Source organism: Phalaenopsis equestris, unplaced genomic scaffold (assembly GCF_001263595.1).
Source record: "Phalaenopsis equestris unplaced genomic scaffold, ASM126359v1 Scaffold000998, whole genome shotgun sequence".
In the NCBI taxonomy this organism is placed as follows: Eukaryota; Viridiplantae; Streptophyta; class Magnoliopsida; order Asparagales; family Orchidaceae; genus Phalaenopsis; species Phalaenopsis equestris.
Window position 1 is genome coordinate 563830 of NW_018165437.1, and position 18770 is coordinate 582599.

Below are 18770 nucleotides of genomic sequence, written 5' to 3' on the forward strand. Positions count from 1 at the left end.
ATGGTCTTGTGCCAAAGATGCTAGACATCAAAGGAAAATAGGAATTGACTAGAATTTTCTAAAAGGGTGAGTCTCAATTCTAGTTTTCTAGGACGGTCAATAGGAACTCCTAGAACTAGATCCTAGGCTCTGAGGAGGAGAAAAGAAGACCTCACAAAAATGAGGTCAACACTCATCGATCATCAGAATGTCTGCCAACTCCGTATCATGTGTCTCTTTCATGCTATGCCACTCGATAAAAAAAATCCTGGCCTTGCTTCCCGAATCACTCTCATCATAGTCTTCATTGTTATCAAAGTTTAGCACAAATTGAGGCCACTGAGAAGCAACACCATATTGTCTCTCACTTGAATACGTTGCAATGTCAAAATCAATCTCTTACAAACTTCTCAGCTCTTCTTCACCTATCTCGTTCCCATCATTACTCTTGAATCTCCTTTCACCCGCCGGAAGGCTGTCTCCTCAAAGGTCACCAACACAGTTGTATGCAGCCTTTCATCGAGGTCCCAACCACATGGTTCCTAACCTAGGCCAAAATTCTTCGAAACGATATTCTCCAGCCCCTAATTGCACGTTATCTAGTTATGCCTGTTGCTGCACGTGCCATGTTAGCTCTAATCACAACTGTATTGTGAGGTTTGATGTTGAAGATGACGAAACTCCTATGTACAACAATCCAGTCATTGATTTCTGATAAATTGAACGCTCTAATACCACTTGATATGATTAAAAGATTTTCCATAGAAATTAGGACAATATTTTTATTTTAGAAACCCTAAACCCTAAACAATTTGAGCGATAGACGATCTCTTTCAAATCTTACAATTTGAGAGGTAGAAAATCTCTCCCAAATCATAACCCTAAGATACAAGATTCAGTCGCATCCATAACCTTAAACTTAAGCTTATTAGCCCTATTTGTACTAAACTATAATAAATAATAAAAGAACAAATTTCTCATACGCTAATATAAGACAAAATTATCACTGGGCTCGACACATGCATAGCAATTTCCTACATTAGATTGCCTTTGCATAGATTCTCCATCATATTAATTATTAGTATATCCTTTGGTTTGTATAGGTTCCTACTTTTTATGTAGAATTATTTTCTTTGCATTTGATTTAAAGTGTTTAAAATTTTTTTTGGCACCATGAATGTGAGATTTTTTAGATTTGTGCATGAATTGATTGACAAAATTTGTTGTGAATGTCATGTCAGGCCTATTCTTTTCTTGTCTTTATGCATCATTTGACTTGATTCTATGGGGTTTCACACTACTTAATTACACGATGAAAAGAGGTCTATTGAAATTAGCTTCAAAAACTTAAATCAAATAATCAAAATCATAGATCAAAACATATAAAAGATAGCTAAATAACATGAGAGAGTTCGACAAATCAACTTATTAAAATTCCTACTCGGATCTCTCCGAATACTATGAAGGTTTTACCCCAACATAGCTCTGATACCAAATTATGGGCGAAAACGGGGAATCGCCGGCTTGGGGGTCACAAAGAACTTTTAGTCGGAATAGAACAAAAGAAGAAATATAAACAATAAAACTAAAGAAATTTTATAAAAGAAGAAAAACTCACATACTAGACTCAGACTGGGAAGTAGACTCTTGGCTTATGTCCAGGATGTCTGCAACTCAAGACATTAGCCGTCTTATACAGAAAGGGAGGCGAGATGAGGAGAAGAGATCAAACCGACAGGATAACGTGGCCAGCTGGGTGGAAAATAATTCTACGCAACGTGGACGACCAGGAATTCTCCATATGGAAAGGAGATTTCCCACTGACCAAAACCACAGGCCGAAAGGTAAAACCGTGGGCGGAAAGGCATCTTTCGTACCCACTCACAGACGCAGTTGGCCAAAAGTTATTCTCTGTCCGAGAAACCTAAATTATTGCGGGCCCACTACAACTCTGCATGATAAGACTTATCTGGACTTAATGATACAGACTTCAGACTTATCTGGACTTGCAAGCTTATAGGAAAATACATACATACAAGGGTAAAGACTGTATCGAATATACATGCTAGACCTCGCGGTCTAGCCCCTGGTTTACGACCTGGATTACAACTTGGATAAGACTGTCAAGCCTTTGTTCCATTTGTTGTACTGCTGGTAAGGCGTCACTCCAAGCGTTATCTTTTTCGGCAATGCTCTTGCAATATGCGGTCTTGTTCTCGTACATCCGTTGGAGGATTTGTAATTCATTAAGAACTTTACGGCTCTGCTCGACTTCAATTCGTCGGGCAGCTCCTCTAAGCTTGTCGTGCGCATCGACAAATAAGGGAAAGTCAAAAGTTTGCCACAGTAACTCCCAGTGTATATTGCTGACATCCTTCGGGATACTTGGCAAGGTGATAGAACTAGGGCAGCTTCTTTAAAAGTTTTCCTCCTAGCTTGTTGTAGCCATTCGTGACGACGTTCCTCCTGAATGCCATGGTTACATCGGCGATCTTTAATCCCCTTTCGTGTCCACTGAAAATCGTTTGATGCAATCTCAAAATATTCATCTTTCATGAGAGGACCTTTTTTTAAAACTTCTGGTGCCCATTCTTCACCTGTAAATAAGAATTTAAACCTTATTTTAAATAAGAATTAAAATAAACGTTAATCGGGAAAGTGAGTCGGCAAGAACATTGTTCTTCCCGTCTATATGTTCAAAGTGAACAACGATCCCCAACTCATTAATGAAGTCGGTGAAGGCAAGCCATCTAACCCTAGATGGTTTATTTCGGGCTGTCTTGTTGTAGAAAGAAATTATGACCTGTCAGTCAGTTCGAAGAATAATCTCCGATTTATCCAGATGGTAGATTGTTAAGGAACTTAATGTTTCCATGCAAGCATGGATTTATGCATCGATTGTAGATTTAATCGTTGCGAATTTACCACTAGCATATGTAAATACTTTCTCAGAAGATCGAGGATCACTCTTTGCCATTTTCCATTTGCATACTCCTCCCCATCCTTCCATACAGCCGTCTGTTTCAAGAACAATATAGACATTTTGAGGAGGAATTTCTAAGTCGGGAAGCTTCTGAACCAAATCTTTTATTTTGCGAAAAAATTCCCAATCATGGTCTTTTAATCTTTTGTCTCCATGAGGAGACGTTTTCTGATACAAGGGTCCAAGAAGAACTCCAAGGCTCGGAATGTAGCTGTGAGCATAGTTAAGAATTCCGAGCTAGGGTCTCATACCTTGCTTCTTTTTCAACTTCTCATTAGGAAAATATGCTATTTTATTAATTATATGTGGTTGGAGCTTGATCTTCTTCTTCCCAATGATTGCTCCAAGAAACTCTATTTCGTTCACGACTATCTTCATCTTTGTAGGCGATAGCATGAGCCCTTCTGATTCAACAATTGCCAGGAACTTATCTAGATGTTCCTTGTTATCATTTTCATTCTTGCTGAAGGTGATTATATCATCAATATATACTGCAAGAAAATCAGAATAGTTATAAAATAAAAGCCCTTTTTTCTTTGAAAAATGGCAGGTGCGTTCTTTGGACCAAATGACATTATTAGCCATTCATATAATCCGGTAGATTTTGTGAATGCTGTCTATTCAATAGAATCCGGATGCATTGCGACTTGATGAAATCCACTCTTTAGGTCGAACTTCGAGTAGATTTAGCTATTGCTGATCCGCTTTAGTAAAGTGTTGATTCTCGGTAGAGAGTACTGGTCTTTGTGTGTGTGGTCGTTTAAAGACCTGTAATTGAACTCGAGCTTTTCTTTTCCTCGTGTCTCCTTTTCTATTTTCGGGTAATCCGTAGTTCCTGAGTTCATGATTATCGCTATCGTTTTGTGTTTACTTTTACTGGGTCAAATTACTTTTAATTCCAATAGACTATCAATATGGCGTTTGAACTGATCTTGCATGGCGGGAGTCACATGCTTTAATGACTTGTGTTGGATGGTAATATCAGGATTGATTATATCGATCTTGCAGATGACCTTGTTCTTTATCCAATGTCTGTGGATTCTCCCCGATATAGCCATTATCTTGTAGCCTGTTAAATAAGGACCTGAATTTTCTAACAAAAGCATTTTCGTTAGAAGAAAATATATTGGAGTATAGCGATTTAAGTTGGAGCTCAGTATAGAATTCATAATCCATTTCTAGCTCTGGAATCTGCTTGGCTACAACTTCGACATCAATAGTGGTTGAAACATGGGTTATTTCTTTATAAAATGTAACAGTATTATTACCTTCAATTCGCATGCCTCCATGCATGCTCCGAATAAAGTTACATCTTATAAGTATTTGAATACCGTCATTTATCTCTATCTTCATACAATAGATTAACGATATCCTGAGGCTGTGTTCTGCAATATATATTTTTCCGTCCTTCATCTTTTTGCCTAAATTTGTAGTGGAGTTCACTCCACTAAATGAAACCTGATAGTTTAGTTCTTGAAGGACTTCTTTTGGAACGGATCAATGCTAGCACAACATGATGTAGCTCCGGTGTCAATTATTGCTTTCAACTTGAAACGCTCCACACCTTGAACTTCAAATGTAATTATTAAATTAAACAATTTATTGATGATCCTTTTGGGAGGCCTCTGTGCTTGTTCCTTCAAGGCTTCAGAGAATATTTTTGCCCCATGCTCATCAATTTGTTCGGGATCATCTTCTTCATCGTCCTCGAACGTGACAACCTTTTTACCATTTTCTCTTAGGGTAAGTTCTTGCATATCTTCAGCTAACTGCTTCTCTATCTCTTACTGCAGCTGCTCCTTCAGTTTTCTATTTTCTTCAAGCAGGTGCTCCATATATTTTACCAATTCATGGATTAAGTTGTCCTTAGATTGAAACTGAAGTAGGGACAACTTAACACATGGTGGGCATGCAGTTAGTTTGCACAGGATGCAATGTCCTCTCATATTTGGATTTGTAATGATATAGCAATAAGAACAACGATAGTATTAATATTTTATGGGTTTATTGTGCTCGCATTGATGCGAGCACTTCTCTTGATCATCCTTTAATTTGATTAAGCACCTTCATCTGTAGTCCTCCTTCATCATTAGCCCAAATTCTTCAATCGGGCAGTTTTCCAAGTCACTGCGGATATGTGTGAGGGTATTCAATCCTTCTCCCTTGGAGATCGAATAGATTGCGTCAGATGACTCTTCATTGAGATTTACAGAGTGAAAATCATAGTCATTCGAGAGTTCCAAATTATTTAATATGGCTGCTCGAGCCATATTGCCCTTTTTTCTCTTACATTCATTGGCGAAGTGACCTTCATCGCCACAAATGTAACACTAGCACTTTCAGACTTCGGTTTGTTCTTCTTGCTAACCCAGACATGTGAACCGTGTAGTTTTCCCTTGTAGTTCTTTGATTTGCGTAAGCCGTATCTCTTGTGCTAGTTATAGAATCCAGAGACAGGTATTTTCTTGCACAGAGAGATATCCTTGATCCCTCTTTGTACTGCGGCTCTCTTGCACAATTCTGCAAGGTACTGATAAGTAAACCGAATCCTTGGCATAACCCCAACTGTATTTCCGGGGTACTTCTTCTTGAATGTCTCCTCTTTTTCATTGCCAATAATCGGGGGCATCTTTCTGAAAAACTTGTCAGATAACTCTGGACTGACGTATATTCGTCCAAACTTTGCGGCTAATACTTTATAATCATTCATATGATCAAACATGTTCTTTATTTCAGAACATGTTAGCCGCTCCAGATCCAAGTAGATTCGATTTTGTTCATCGGTTGAGCCTTGGTAAGGGTCTTCAGGTAAAATCACCATTCTGATAGCTGAAAGTACGTTTTGTGGATCATCAGCGATGTTGATCAACGCTTCATACTCATCTTCGAACGCCATCTTCCACTGGATCCAAATTTTCTTTTCGACTTCTAACAAATTCTCGATAAACAATACCTTTGATTTGTTATCCGCAATGTGTTTACCGTTCACCAGATTCAGAGTAATTGATTCCCATCTAAAAATCACATCACCATAGAGGGAAAAGTCGTCTGACAGAACAAACATTACACCATGTGCATTTTGTGCGGACGACATCGTTCACATGTTCTGCTGATATGAAAGTTTAAAATTTGAGGCTCGTGACCTCAGGTTTTGGAAGCTATTGGAAGAAGAAGAGGGATCCGCCTGCGCTCCAGAAATTGCAGGTGGATGCATAACCGGACCCATAACCGGTTCATTAGGAGGTAGATAAGAAGAGGAAACAGACGCGTAAGCACTGTCTGCTTTGACAGTCATCTTCCTGAGACGTGGATAGTCTAACTCTGCAAGTTGATCTTCAATGTTTGGGTAGACCATCTCGGGTTCAGAAATAGATTTAGTAATAAGGAAAGATTCAGGCTGTAATGGTGGAGTTATATCAACAGGGGTAGACTCAAATATTTTTGGTGGTGGTTGAAGAGAAGGGTAAGGAAGATTGGTTTCAAAATTTTGAAAATTGGCGGCATCATCTCCACCAACTTCCGCGAATGAACTCTGTTCATTATTTAGATTGTAAATTATTCATTTTATAAGAACAATGAGAACGAATTTTTATCGTCATCATCCCCTTGCTCACTTGGAGATGCATCCTAGATTTGTTCTTTAACTCTACATATCATTGTACAATTATCCGCATCATCATCTTGCTATTAGTCCCATATTGGTCCATCCTCGTACGCCATATATGCAGTTTCTTCCTCAGAACCTTCGATGTCCTGAGAGGAATACTATGGTACAGGTGGTGGCGTAATAACAGTATAATCCGAGAAAGATAAGCGAATTGTACCATCAATTCTTTGACGAGTAAGTAATTGACGCGGAATTTTAACTCCAGTATTATTTGAGGGCTTCAGGTTCCAATCAAATCCCTGTAATTGCTGAATAGAGTGTTTCTGCCCCTCTGTAGCAAGTATGCGCTCTTCTGAATAGTGCTGATAAACTCGGTGCCTTGTAGAAGACCATTCGTCTTTGTAAAGAGTCTCAGCAGGTACTAAGTTCGCACGCCTTCTTTGCGAGATCTAAAGTTGTTTCTTTGGATCAAGCTGACTTTCTAGAGTCCTTGTATAAGATCTTCACTATGGAAGTCGTCTTTAAATCTCATATGGAATACGTGATCTCATACGGTAATCACGTATTTGGTTATCCAGATTTGAAGTGGAAGTAGAAGTACGGTTAAAATTTCGTACAGTGGGAGTGAGAAGGAGAGTGGTAGTGGTACGAAAAGAAGGGTTTCTGGATGTCAATGTCATAATAATCAAAGATCAGATATACTTTTGTTTTTCCTTTAAAAATATAGTTTTAGGGTTCTGAAAAACAAAAAGCCGGCCTTTAGATTTAGTAGGTTTCACCGGTTTAGACGGTTCACCTAGGGAGAGAAATTTAAGTTATTTTTGTAACGCAGATATATAATTTTCAACAGGATTATCCCTTTCGGGTTCTTTCTGTTGAATCTGCCTCAACTTATCTTCGACATTGTTAAGTCGATCAGAAACTTTAACTAGAAGTTGAAGAAGAGTATTATTCTGCTTTATAATAGCAGATAGAGTAGAGGGGGCGCTTTGTCTAGCGTCAGAAGGATTCACAAAACCTAACGCTGGAGGTTCTAAAGAATCGGTAGCGGAAAGAACTAACTTATAATCGGTAGAAGCTGAAGAAAGCTTCCAATCATTCATAAATAATAGAGCATAAGTTGGGAATAAGTATTGAAGAAATCAATAGTAAGGAACTAGTACTCTGAGTTCACCTTTCAGAAAATTAATAAGTTGTCTCGCTTGACTTGTTTATGTGTTGAACTATCATCCTTATATATCTTAACCTTAAGATTTATCATTCAGATCTAAAAATTTTAAAGAAATCGCGATAAATCTGAATTTCAGATGTCAAATAAATTTATAAACTCTTAAGATAAGTTCTTGAACACACTTAGCATATCATTTTCGATCGTACAATTCCTCAGTGCTTCTACTCTTCTCAGAGATCTCGTCGAGGTACTCGGGTCTACTAACTGATCATGCTAAGCATCAGCCTCTTATCTCAAAAGATCATAAAAATAAATTACACGATGAAAACAAATCTATTGAAATTAGCTTCAGAAACTTAAATCAAATTATCAAAATCATAGATCAAAACATATAAAAGATAGCTAAATAACATGAGAGAGCTCGACAAATCAACTTATTAAAATTCCTACTCGGATCTCTCAGAATACTATGAAGGTTTTACCCCAACATAGCTTTGATCATTATTTTTTTAGTAGCTTCATAATATTTTTACTACGAGAGAGATATTCCTTATTTAGATAGAGAAATTTTTATGTACAAACAATATTTAAGTTTGCTTGGTTTTTAATTTCAATTTTTTCAGGAAGTTTTTTCTTAAGGACATTGTTCTCTTGATTACTTTGTCAGTAATAATTATATTGTTAAGATATATATTAATGATTGAGATTTTTTTTTTTTTAAGTGTTTTATGAAGAGTGTATGGTCTTCTTGTTTGTGTCAAACTCTCATCATTGCTTATTGTGAAGTTGCCAAACTAAAATTTCGAGATTGTTTTCTTATGTAAACCTCTTTTTTGACATTCCATGCAAGAAAGTATTCCTCTCATCATACTATTATGTGGACCATTTAAGATTAACAACAAGATGATTTAGAATACAAATTGTATGCCTTTTTGCAACATGGGCAAAAGTATTTTTATTGTTAATTCTATAGGATTGAGTGTATCTTTTGACTTCTAATCTTGCTTTGTACCATTCTAGACTCTCATCTATTTTATATTTTATATAAAAAAATTAACTTCGTCGCACAATGTTTTATTATCGGTAGGTTTACAAGTCAAGTATAATTTTATCTTGGATATTCACTTATTCTCTCATGGTCTTCTTATAATTCTCATTTTCTAGCATCTCAAATAGAACTTGTGGTATTGTAATGGAGTTGGAGCATTTATTTGTAAGAAAAGTTTTATATTTAGTGAAAAAAATTTGGAAGGATGCTTATTAGAAGATGGGGCATAAAGTAATGGTGATGGGATGATCATTATTGCAGTTTATACTTTTTGGAGATTATGTCTAGGCTCATTTCTTCTTGTATATACTTGTAGGGGCAGTGCTAGGATTTGTTGGATTTTGGGTTGTATAGATGTCAAGATGGAAGAAAGAGATGTCATCAAACATAGCTTTCAGTTGAACACTCTCCACTTGAAGATGATTTTGAATGAAATTCTTCCTTTATCAAGAGTGTATCCATAGAGGTAACAAATATTTTAGTTTTGGGGATGTTAACATTTGTTTTTTTTTTTTTTTGAGTGGGGGGAATACTTTATGAAAATATGACACTCAATAGGATGCAATGGGGAAAAAGGATTCATGTAGCCAACCCCACTTATTGGGATAAAGGCTTGCTATTTTTGTTGTTGTTGTTATTGTTGTTGGGGGAATACTTAGTGAATAAACTCTTGAAACTTATGCAGAAAGGAAAAGCAACGAACAACTCTACAACAAAGCTTGGTTACTCCACAAATTTTTTACAATCTCGTGTGGATAGGGGAGTCTCTAAAACCCTATTCTACTTTAGATAGACACCTAATTATATAAAACATATGTTGGGCTATTCAGATTGGAAAACAGGGTACTTCTCTTCGGTCATGCAACATGTATATAGTGATCTAAGACATCATAATCATGAAGTCACTATTAGCATGCAATGGGATATATTCATGCATTTCATGATCATTTAAAAAAAAGCTCGAAGACCATGTCAAAAAGTAAAGGCATGAAGTAAAATAACTGATTTTAAAATATTGAATATTTTAATCCTATTTTATTTTGATAAATATTTTAAGATTAGCTTTTATGGTAACCAAACTATTTTAAAGAGCCTAATTGTGATCATATTAAGACAAATCACAGACATAAGAAAGAGTGAACACATCCAAAATACAATAAAAGAAGTACTCAATATAAAAAAAATAAAGGGCTTGGTGCTGTTTGGCCAACTACAATGCTTGAAAAGAAAAAATGACAGTCGGACTCCACATGTACATCTCAAATCCTAGAACTGTACAATAAATATACAACATTTGGAATTAATATATGAGTCTTTAGTAAACAACTCCTAGTCCTCTGCACACGACCCCTACTTCAAAGATTTAGGACTCATGCTCGCACTTTATGTCCAGTACTGACTCACCTATAGGACTCTAAAAAGCACATGTAGAAAAAATAATAAAACACTCGACCTGAAAAGAAATTAATACAAGATAATCTCATATAATGTATAAAAGGCCTTATCTAGTAAGAGGAGAGTTAAACAGTGCCGGCATAAAATTCACTAGTTTGAATTATTATTAAGCTCCTCCCTATTGTATATGACGCCCTCTAAGAAAAAATCCAACATAATATACTAATGCGCAAGTCTCAAACTAAATAAATTGTGCAAAAGGTAGAAAGTGTACAACAAATCAATGAACAATAACTGTGTATGAAAATACCTAACCACACCCAAGCTTTATTTCTAAAAGGAAACTAAAAGTTGTTTCTTATGCATACATTTATGTGCAAGACGTGCAAGTGCAGGGGCTGAGTGTCTTACCTTAGAATTTTTAGGAGGTCATCAAGCTGGTCCCGTCCCAAGCAATTGAATGAACTAACCCTCGTCACGACGAGTGATGAACGTTAAGCAAGCTTATGCTTAGAACGATCCTATGACATCTAGTAATAATAAGGTAAAACACATTACTTGTTTGGACAAGCCATCGAGTAATGCCCGTTTTTCTATTATTGCCACAGGTCATACTAATGGTCGTCCAATTTCTGCCACTAACATGCATAATTGTGAGAACTAGACCTATATGGTTCTGAAGGAAACAAGGCCATACTTAGAAAAGTATGGCCCCTAGTGCGTAAATACATGCAAGCGATGCATAAAACATGCCATACGACCTTGATCCACTAAAAAACAAAAAAAAAGAAAGAAAAATCCATACGACCTTGACCCACTAAAAAAAAAAATTCTTCACAATATTCTAACTATTTTTATCGCAATTCCTAGCCCTAACCCAAAAATTTCAAATGAAAGTTCCTTCCTCCACCAAAAATTCACCCTAATACCTACCACCAAAAATTAAACCACATGCCAACCTTGATTGGCAATCCTCTTTCGCCGAAACCCTGATCAGGAGAAAATGACACAATACCTTCTAGGGGAAACACTTAATGAGTTGTCTAGAAACTCTAATGGAGGATATGCAATAAAAAATCTTTCATTTACAAAAAAATTCTTATCATCTTTGAGAGGAGGAAACCTGGTGAGATTAGACATGTCCACAATAGTGACTCGCCAGATAGAAAGAAGTTACTAACAATAATGACTACCCGATGATTTAGTATGAAATATCAGGGATAAGTTAAGATTTTGGTGTAGAGGTTAATTTGTTATATTTTGACGGTCATATTGATATGGACATGTTAATCAAGTTGCTACAGATAGGGGGGCGGTTTTTGAGCACAAGGATGTTTCACCTAATATTAAGTTACAGGAAAAAAACTTCTTTATGGTGGGAGAACTTGAAACGTATTCAACAGTGGGAAGGGATGAGCTAGATCGCTACTTGAACTAAAATAAAAAGGGATATATAACACAAATATCTTTTCCCATATTACCATCATGACATGTGCACAAATATATTTTCCCGTATTACCATCATGACATGTTCATAAAACTTAACAACTTGTGCCAGAGAGAATCTTCTATGGAGAAGTACACAGCTAACTTTGTTGTACTAATATTAAAATGTGAGCTAGTGAACTAGAAAACTATAATGGCGAGGTAACTTGGGGGACTTAGATCATCTATTAGAAATGTTGTGTAGCTGTAACCATATTTGTCTCTAATCGATTGTGCAAACACTAGCTTTAGAGATGGAGAGATAGCAATGTCACTAAGTAACTCACAATTTACAAGTAGAGTTCAAACGTAGGATATTGTAACAAGAATACACTTAGTGGAGCACTAAAGCCCACCTTGCCCAAGGAAAAGCCCATATAAAGTGGATAAAAGGTGGAGACCGATTGTACTCCTGAATATATTCCAGCAATGAAGAGTTTCAAGTACGTTATGTCTGATTGCACAAATAGGAGTGTGATCTATTTCACTTGAAAAGGAGCAGTTGAAGAAATAAAGTGACACAAAAGTGAATTAGGATGCTAGAGAAGAGTATCAACTTGTAGCGATAAGGGAAATGTTTTAGGGATTCATTGGGTCCATCTGGATAAGTTTGTAAGAGAAGAACCAATGATGTTAGAGAAGGCTATCCGAACATTGGTTGTCCTAGGTGACAGTGAGTTCCAGGAGTTGATACCAAACACATCATAGTCCATGCTAAGTGGATTTTAGGATTTTTTGACTTGCGGTTTATCTCTTAGGTTACCACTAAGGGTGGTCGAACATGTAATATTTCATTCCAGGGATGGTTTTCTCAGACAGACTTGTTTATTAGATGTGCTCAGTCGAGTACGAGGAGTGAGAGAAGCAGGTTATAAAATTAATGTTCCAAAACTTGGCCCAAGACAGAGCCTTTGTTGCTATGTTGCACAGATACAAACACAAGGACACATATACGATATTGACACATGATACTTTTATTATTAAAAATATAGGACAGAGACACATGATAGATGCACCATTATAAAAAAAAAATTATTCTTTATATATGCATTAAATAAATAAAATATTAAGAATAATAAAAAATCGAAAATAAGAAATTGAATAACATTATCTTTGAAAAACTAAAATGACCATAACTAGAATACCAACTCATGCCAGTGATTGATAAACCACTCAAGCTTGTTTGCGAGAAAAAAAATCGGGCAAATAAGTTGAACTGATAGGTTTAACCTTTAAATTAAAATAAATTATTACTTTTTTAGTTTTACTTGTAAAAATATACTAGTGTTTAAAATTTTTTTGTGAAGATTTTTAATTCACTAATTTATGGCATGTGTGTTCCTTTTTTATTTTAATATTATTTAAATCGGACATGTCCTTGACGTGTCCAACACGTTTTCAGCTTGTGTTGGTGTCCAAAAATTATCTAACACTACACAGTTCCTTACTCAGAAGTATCTGTGCATCATAATTTTCTTATGATTGTGGTAGATCAATTTTAGAAGCTTTATAGAAAGAAGACAAAGCTACTTCCCGGGTAGTGCGAGACACAAGTGGTACGCGGGGGCAAAGGCCAATGCGAAACCGCATTCAGTCACATGCCGTAGTATTTCCACGATTTCCTGTGATCACAAAATGTCGAACCATAGAAGATGGCCAATTTTTTGATTCCAGCCTAATTATCTTTTTTTATTTTTTTTTATTTTCTTTTTCTCTATTTCTAATTAGGTTAATTTCTATTAAGAAATTTTTATATATTTTGTATTTTGTTAATTTGAGGTAGCTAGCATTGTTTTGAGTATTTTGGAGATTGTAGTTTATATTTCCTACCTTGAGTGTCTGTAGTTTTTGCAGGAACAGGTTTTGAATCTTCTTGCCATCCCTACTTCGTCGTTTTAGAGATCTCTTTGTTGTTTTTCAGAAGGTGCATATCACTGTCAAATACTGTTGAACCCGCCCTCACTATTTCACTTCCCAAATCCCATTAGATCCTCTTCATAAACGTCTTGTAGGAACCCTGGAATGGTGTAAGTTAAGCCTCAAAATGTCTCTAAATGCAATTGCCATCATGATTTGCAATAAACAACGTTTTTGTCAATTTCAAAATTAAAGGTTGCCATACTAATAATTCCTTATCTTATAATTTCATTGTTACTTTCATTGGGTATTTTCTATATTAAAATATTGCATTTATTCTTTATTTACTTTTGATTGTATGGCTTAGCATGCTATATGAACTAGCAATTGAATATGTCTATTTGAAATCAATTATTCAGTCTTTTTTCAATTTAAATAAATTAAAATAATCATAAGATAAGTTTGTTCAGTTGTTTTTGTAGTGTGTTAGGAAGAAAATAACTTATTTTTAAAATATTCCAAATAAGTTTTAAGTTCCTTAAATATTTTGAAAATAGTTCTCTCAACTTCTTTACCCTTGGATCTTCTCCTTCCAACACTAGCTTTTTCTCGCGATTATATCTTGTATTGCTGTTGATGTGTTAGCAATCCATGATAACAAGCTCCATGAACATCTCCTACAAGCTGGAGACATTTTTATCGGTGTTGCTATTGATGCTAATTCAACTGAACTGGGGGCAAAGGCAAATGCAAAACCGCATTCAGTCACATGCAGTAGGATTTCCACGATTTCCTATGATCGCAGAATGGTGAACCACAAAAGATGGCCAGTTTTTTGATTCCAGCCCAATTTTCTTTTTTTTTTTTCATTATTTTTTAATTTTCTTTTTCTCTATTTCTAATTAGGTTTATTTTTATTGAGAAAGTTTTATATATTTTGTATTTTGTTAATTTGCGGTAGCTAGCTTTGTTTTGAGTATTTTGGAGATTGTAGTCTATATTTCGTACTTTGAGTGTCTATAGTTTTTGCAGGAAGAGGTTTTGAATCTTCTTGCCATCCCTACTTCGTCGTTTTAGGGATCTCTTTATTGTTTTCAGAAGGCGCTTATCATTGTCAGATATCTTTGAACCCGCACTCACTATTCCACTTCCCAAGTCCCATTCCATCCTCTTCATAAACTTCTTGTAGGAACCCTAGAATGGTGTAAGATAAGCCTCAAAATGTCTCTAAATGCAATTGCCATCATGATTTGCAATTAACAACGTTTTTGTCAATTTCAAAATTAAAGGTTGCCATACTAGTAATTCCTTATCTTATAATTTCATTGTTGCTTTTATTTGGTATTTTCTACATTAAAATATTGCATTTATAATTTATTTACTTTTGATTGTATGGCTTAGCATGCTATATGAACTAGCAATTGAATATGTCTATTTGAAATCAATTATTCAGTCTTTTTTCAATTTAAATAAATTAAAATAATCATAAGATAAGTTTGTTCAGTTGTTTTTGTAGTGTGTTAGGAAGAAAATAACTTATTTTGGAAATACTCCAAATAAGTTTTAAATTCCTTAAATATTTTGAAAATAGTTCTCTCAAGTTCTTTACCCTTGGTTCTTCCCCTTCCAACACTAGCTTTTTCTTGCGATTATATCTTTTATTGCTGTTGATGTGTTAGCAACCCATGATAACAAGCTCCATGAACGTCTCCTACAAGCTGGAGGCATTTTTATAGGTGTTGCTACTGATGCTAATGCAACTGAACTGGGTGAAGGAAGTTGCATGCTCACGTCCTTTTCCATCTGGAGGAGATTGGAAACCCTGAGTTGGTCAAGGTCAATTTGTTGGCTGTAATGGTTCCAGATGATGCTGAAGCTTGTTACGTTACTTGATTCAAGGATATGGGTGCTAGCTTAGGGCTTAAGGATGAAGCATTCATTACCATTAATGATTTTTTATTTATCATTTCAAATTGTTGAGGCAAAGTTCCGTTTAGCTCATTCGAAACCTTGTACCCTCCAGTTGTAGTCTGAGTAGAGGCAATTTAGCACAGGACTTATGAGTTTTGAGATAAACTACATATTTTTTTTTTGTGTTGTTTATAGTTGAATAAGAAAAAAAAAAGGTTTTTGTTTAATGGTAGAATATAAAGAAAGCAAAAGCAACGTTGATAAAATAATAATAATAATGATAACTATCCCAACTGGCCTCTGGGAAGTTGGTAATCAGGATTGTTATTTCTTTTGGCATAATAATTTGTTGACTTTTTCCATAACCGTTGAATTGCATGGTGTATCTTGCATCATTTTTGTCATGGTTTCCATTTTGGTTTTTGGTCCCCAATACACGGTTGATTTTAGAGAGAAAAATCAATAATTTTTTAGATCCTAGCCACCCAAAGCAGCTCGTCCATGTGATGAGAGTAGTTGCACCATAAATTTACAATGGTAGCCATAGAGGCCCTATATGCTATTGAGCAAAAGCTGCTTTTGGTGATCATTCTCGCCTTCATAAATTGTGTACCAAATACTAGTGTTATTTCTTCATCAATTGTTTTCCAAAACACTTCGGCATACCAGAACCTTCTGATGATTTAATAACTTATTTCATGGTGCTGATAGATCTTTAGCCATTATTTGCTCTAATTTTATTTTTCATAAAGGATTCTTCTATTTTCATTTTATTTTCCCAAAATGAGTACAATTTAGTTTCTTTTTTCTTTCTGATACTCTGTCAAGAAAGGACAACTGTTCTTTTTTTTTTTCTTTTTTTTTCTTTTCCCCTGCTTAATGAGTAAAGCTTAACTTGAGATTGCATGGGTGCAGCTTGTCAAGCTTCCTCGCTCGCCAAATGTTGATGATATTTTGAAGAAGTACCTAGAGTATCGAACTAAAAAGGATGGCATGTAAGTTCCTACTTTACACATTTTTTGTTATTTACTAACCGAGTGTGATAGTGGCATGTATTCTATGAATAAAGGAATCATCTTTTATCATAAGGACGATTGTAATAGATCGAGAACTACAAAAGCATTAGGATTGAAAGATGGCAAAGCCATAAATGGCATTGTTGGAAATTATACATTTTGTCAAGCAACAAAGGACTAGGCTGCATATGTAACCCTGGATACGAGTGATGCCAAAGAGAATTCTATAAGCTTTTAAAATGTAAATGCGGAAGATTTCTCTCGTCACTAGATTGGCTGTTTATGATTATTCTGCATGCTGTATCATTTTGGGAAGCAAAACCTTTTTTTGTTGCTAATGTTTGTATCGTAGCAGCTGAAAAACTAGTTATGTTTTCTACAAATAAGATATACCACGATTAACAAGAGTGCGGTATTGAAATTGGAAAAATTAATGAAATAGGAATGCAGATTATCGCATATTGTTCCATAACATTTTTGCTAGCATACTTCTAGCTAAGCTAATATAACCAAACTATAGCTTGAACAAATTAAGAAATAAATAGTTGGATTTCTTTAGTTTGTTTTTGATTTTCACAATCTTTAGGACATGGTTACTTGAACAACATTTACGACATGGTTGCTTTACAATCTTTAGGACATGTCTATCCTATATAGGCTCAACTCAAAATTTGCTGTGAGATTGGATTTCAATACCAAAGTGGGAAATAAATTTTATTGAGAGATGAGATTATCGTTTTTTTTTAATGCATCTTAGTAATCTGTCTGCAATTGTGTGGAATATGATTTGTTTGGTTACCTGTTGATTAATTAATCTACTGGACCCAAACTTTTTTCCAAGCCTATAATTTCCTGTTAAGCTAGTTCATATTGCTAAACCATTTAATTTCCTATATGACATCTCACTAGGGAACTTGAGACCTTATGTTTGGGTAGGAGTGATGCCAAAGAGAATTCTATAAGCTTTTAAAATGTAAATGCGGAAGATTTCTCTCGTCACTAGATTGGCTGTTTATGATTATTCTGCATGCTGTATCATTTTGGGAAGCAAAACCTTTTTTTGTTGCTAATGTTTGTATCGTAGCAGCTGAAAAACTAGTTATGTTTTCTACAAATAAGATATACCACGATTAACAAGAGTGCGGTATTGAAATTGGAAAAATTAATGAAATAGGAATGCAGATTATCGCATATTGTTCCATAACATTTTTGCTAGCATACTTCTAGCTAAGCTAATATAACCAAACTATAGCTTGAACAAATTAAGAAATAAATAGTTGGATTTCTTTAGTTTGTTTTTGATTTTCACAATCTTTAGGACATGGTTACTTGAACAACATTTACGACATGGTTGCTTTACAATCTTTAGGACATGTCTACCCTATAGGCTCAACTCAAAATTTGATGTGAGATAGGATTTCAATATCAAAGTGGGAAATAAATTTTATTGAGGGATGAGATTGTTGTTTTTTTTAATGCATCTTAGTAATCTGTCTGCAATTGTGTGGAATATGATTTGTTTGGTTACCTGTTGATTAATTAATCTACTGGACCCAAACTTTTTTCCAAGCCTATAATTTCCTGTTAAGCTAGTTCATATTGCTAAACCATTTAATTTCTTATATGACATCTCACTAGGAAACTTGAGACCTTAAGTTTTAGACTGCCATTATTTATCTCATATGAACTGAGATTTGATGCAAGGGCCACATTTGTGTGTATACTCGTGTTCTTGCTCCTGTTGTTGTCTTGTTTTTTTCTAATGTAATAACTTGTGTTCTTCATAATTTTTCATGTTTTTGAGCACAATAAAATTGACGTGGGTGCTATTATCTTCTTCTTCTCAATTGATTTATGTCTAATTTATGAAATCATATTTTCTATGGATTCGTTAATAATTCAAACTGGATTGGTTAACTTATAGTAAGTTGTTCTATGAGTTCTTTCACATTTCTTCCCATCCATCACCTGCATATCTTTTTTTATTTTCAATAAGCTTGAAACATTTTGCTTAAAATTATCTCATTCATATCTTTTATGTTTGTCTTGATGTTTTTAAAGGATTGCTGAATCTGTTGTGGAGATTCTGAAGGGTATACGATGTTATTTTGACAAAGCATTACCCCTCATGCTGTTGTACAAAAAGGAGCGCCAACAATACCAAGAAGCGGTCCATGATAGCATATCTCCATCATCTATTTATGGGGCTGAACATCTTCTTCGTCTTTTTGGTATGCATATTTTATCATATTTCTTTAATTTTGTATATGTTCACCAATTTGTAACACTATGCATATTATAATAATATATAGTTTATT

At 35.1% G+C, this 18770-nt stretch overlaps 1 protein-coding gene across 1 annotated transcript in view; it reads left to right on the forward strand.

Moving 5' to 3' along the window:
• Window positions 1–18770, forward strand: part of LOC110032668 (protein MRG1) — an 81369-nt gene that overhangs the window by 46497 nt on the left and 16102 nt on the right. The window contains exons 8-9 of the mRNA XM_020736370.1: window positions 16352–16431; window positions 18514–18683. Of these exons, the coding sequence (XP_020592029.1) occupies window positions 16352–16431; window positions 18514–18683 (250 nt within the window). The remainder of the gene's footprint in view (window positions 1–16351; window positions 16432–18513; window positions 18684–18770) is intronic.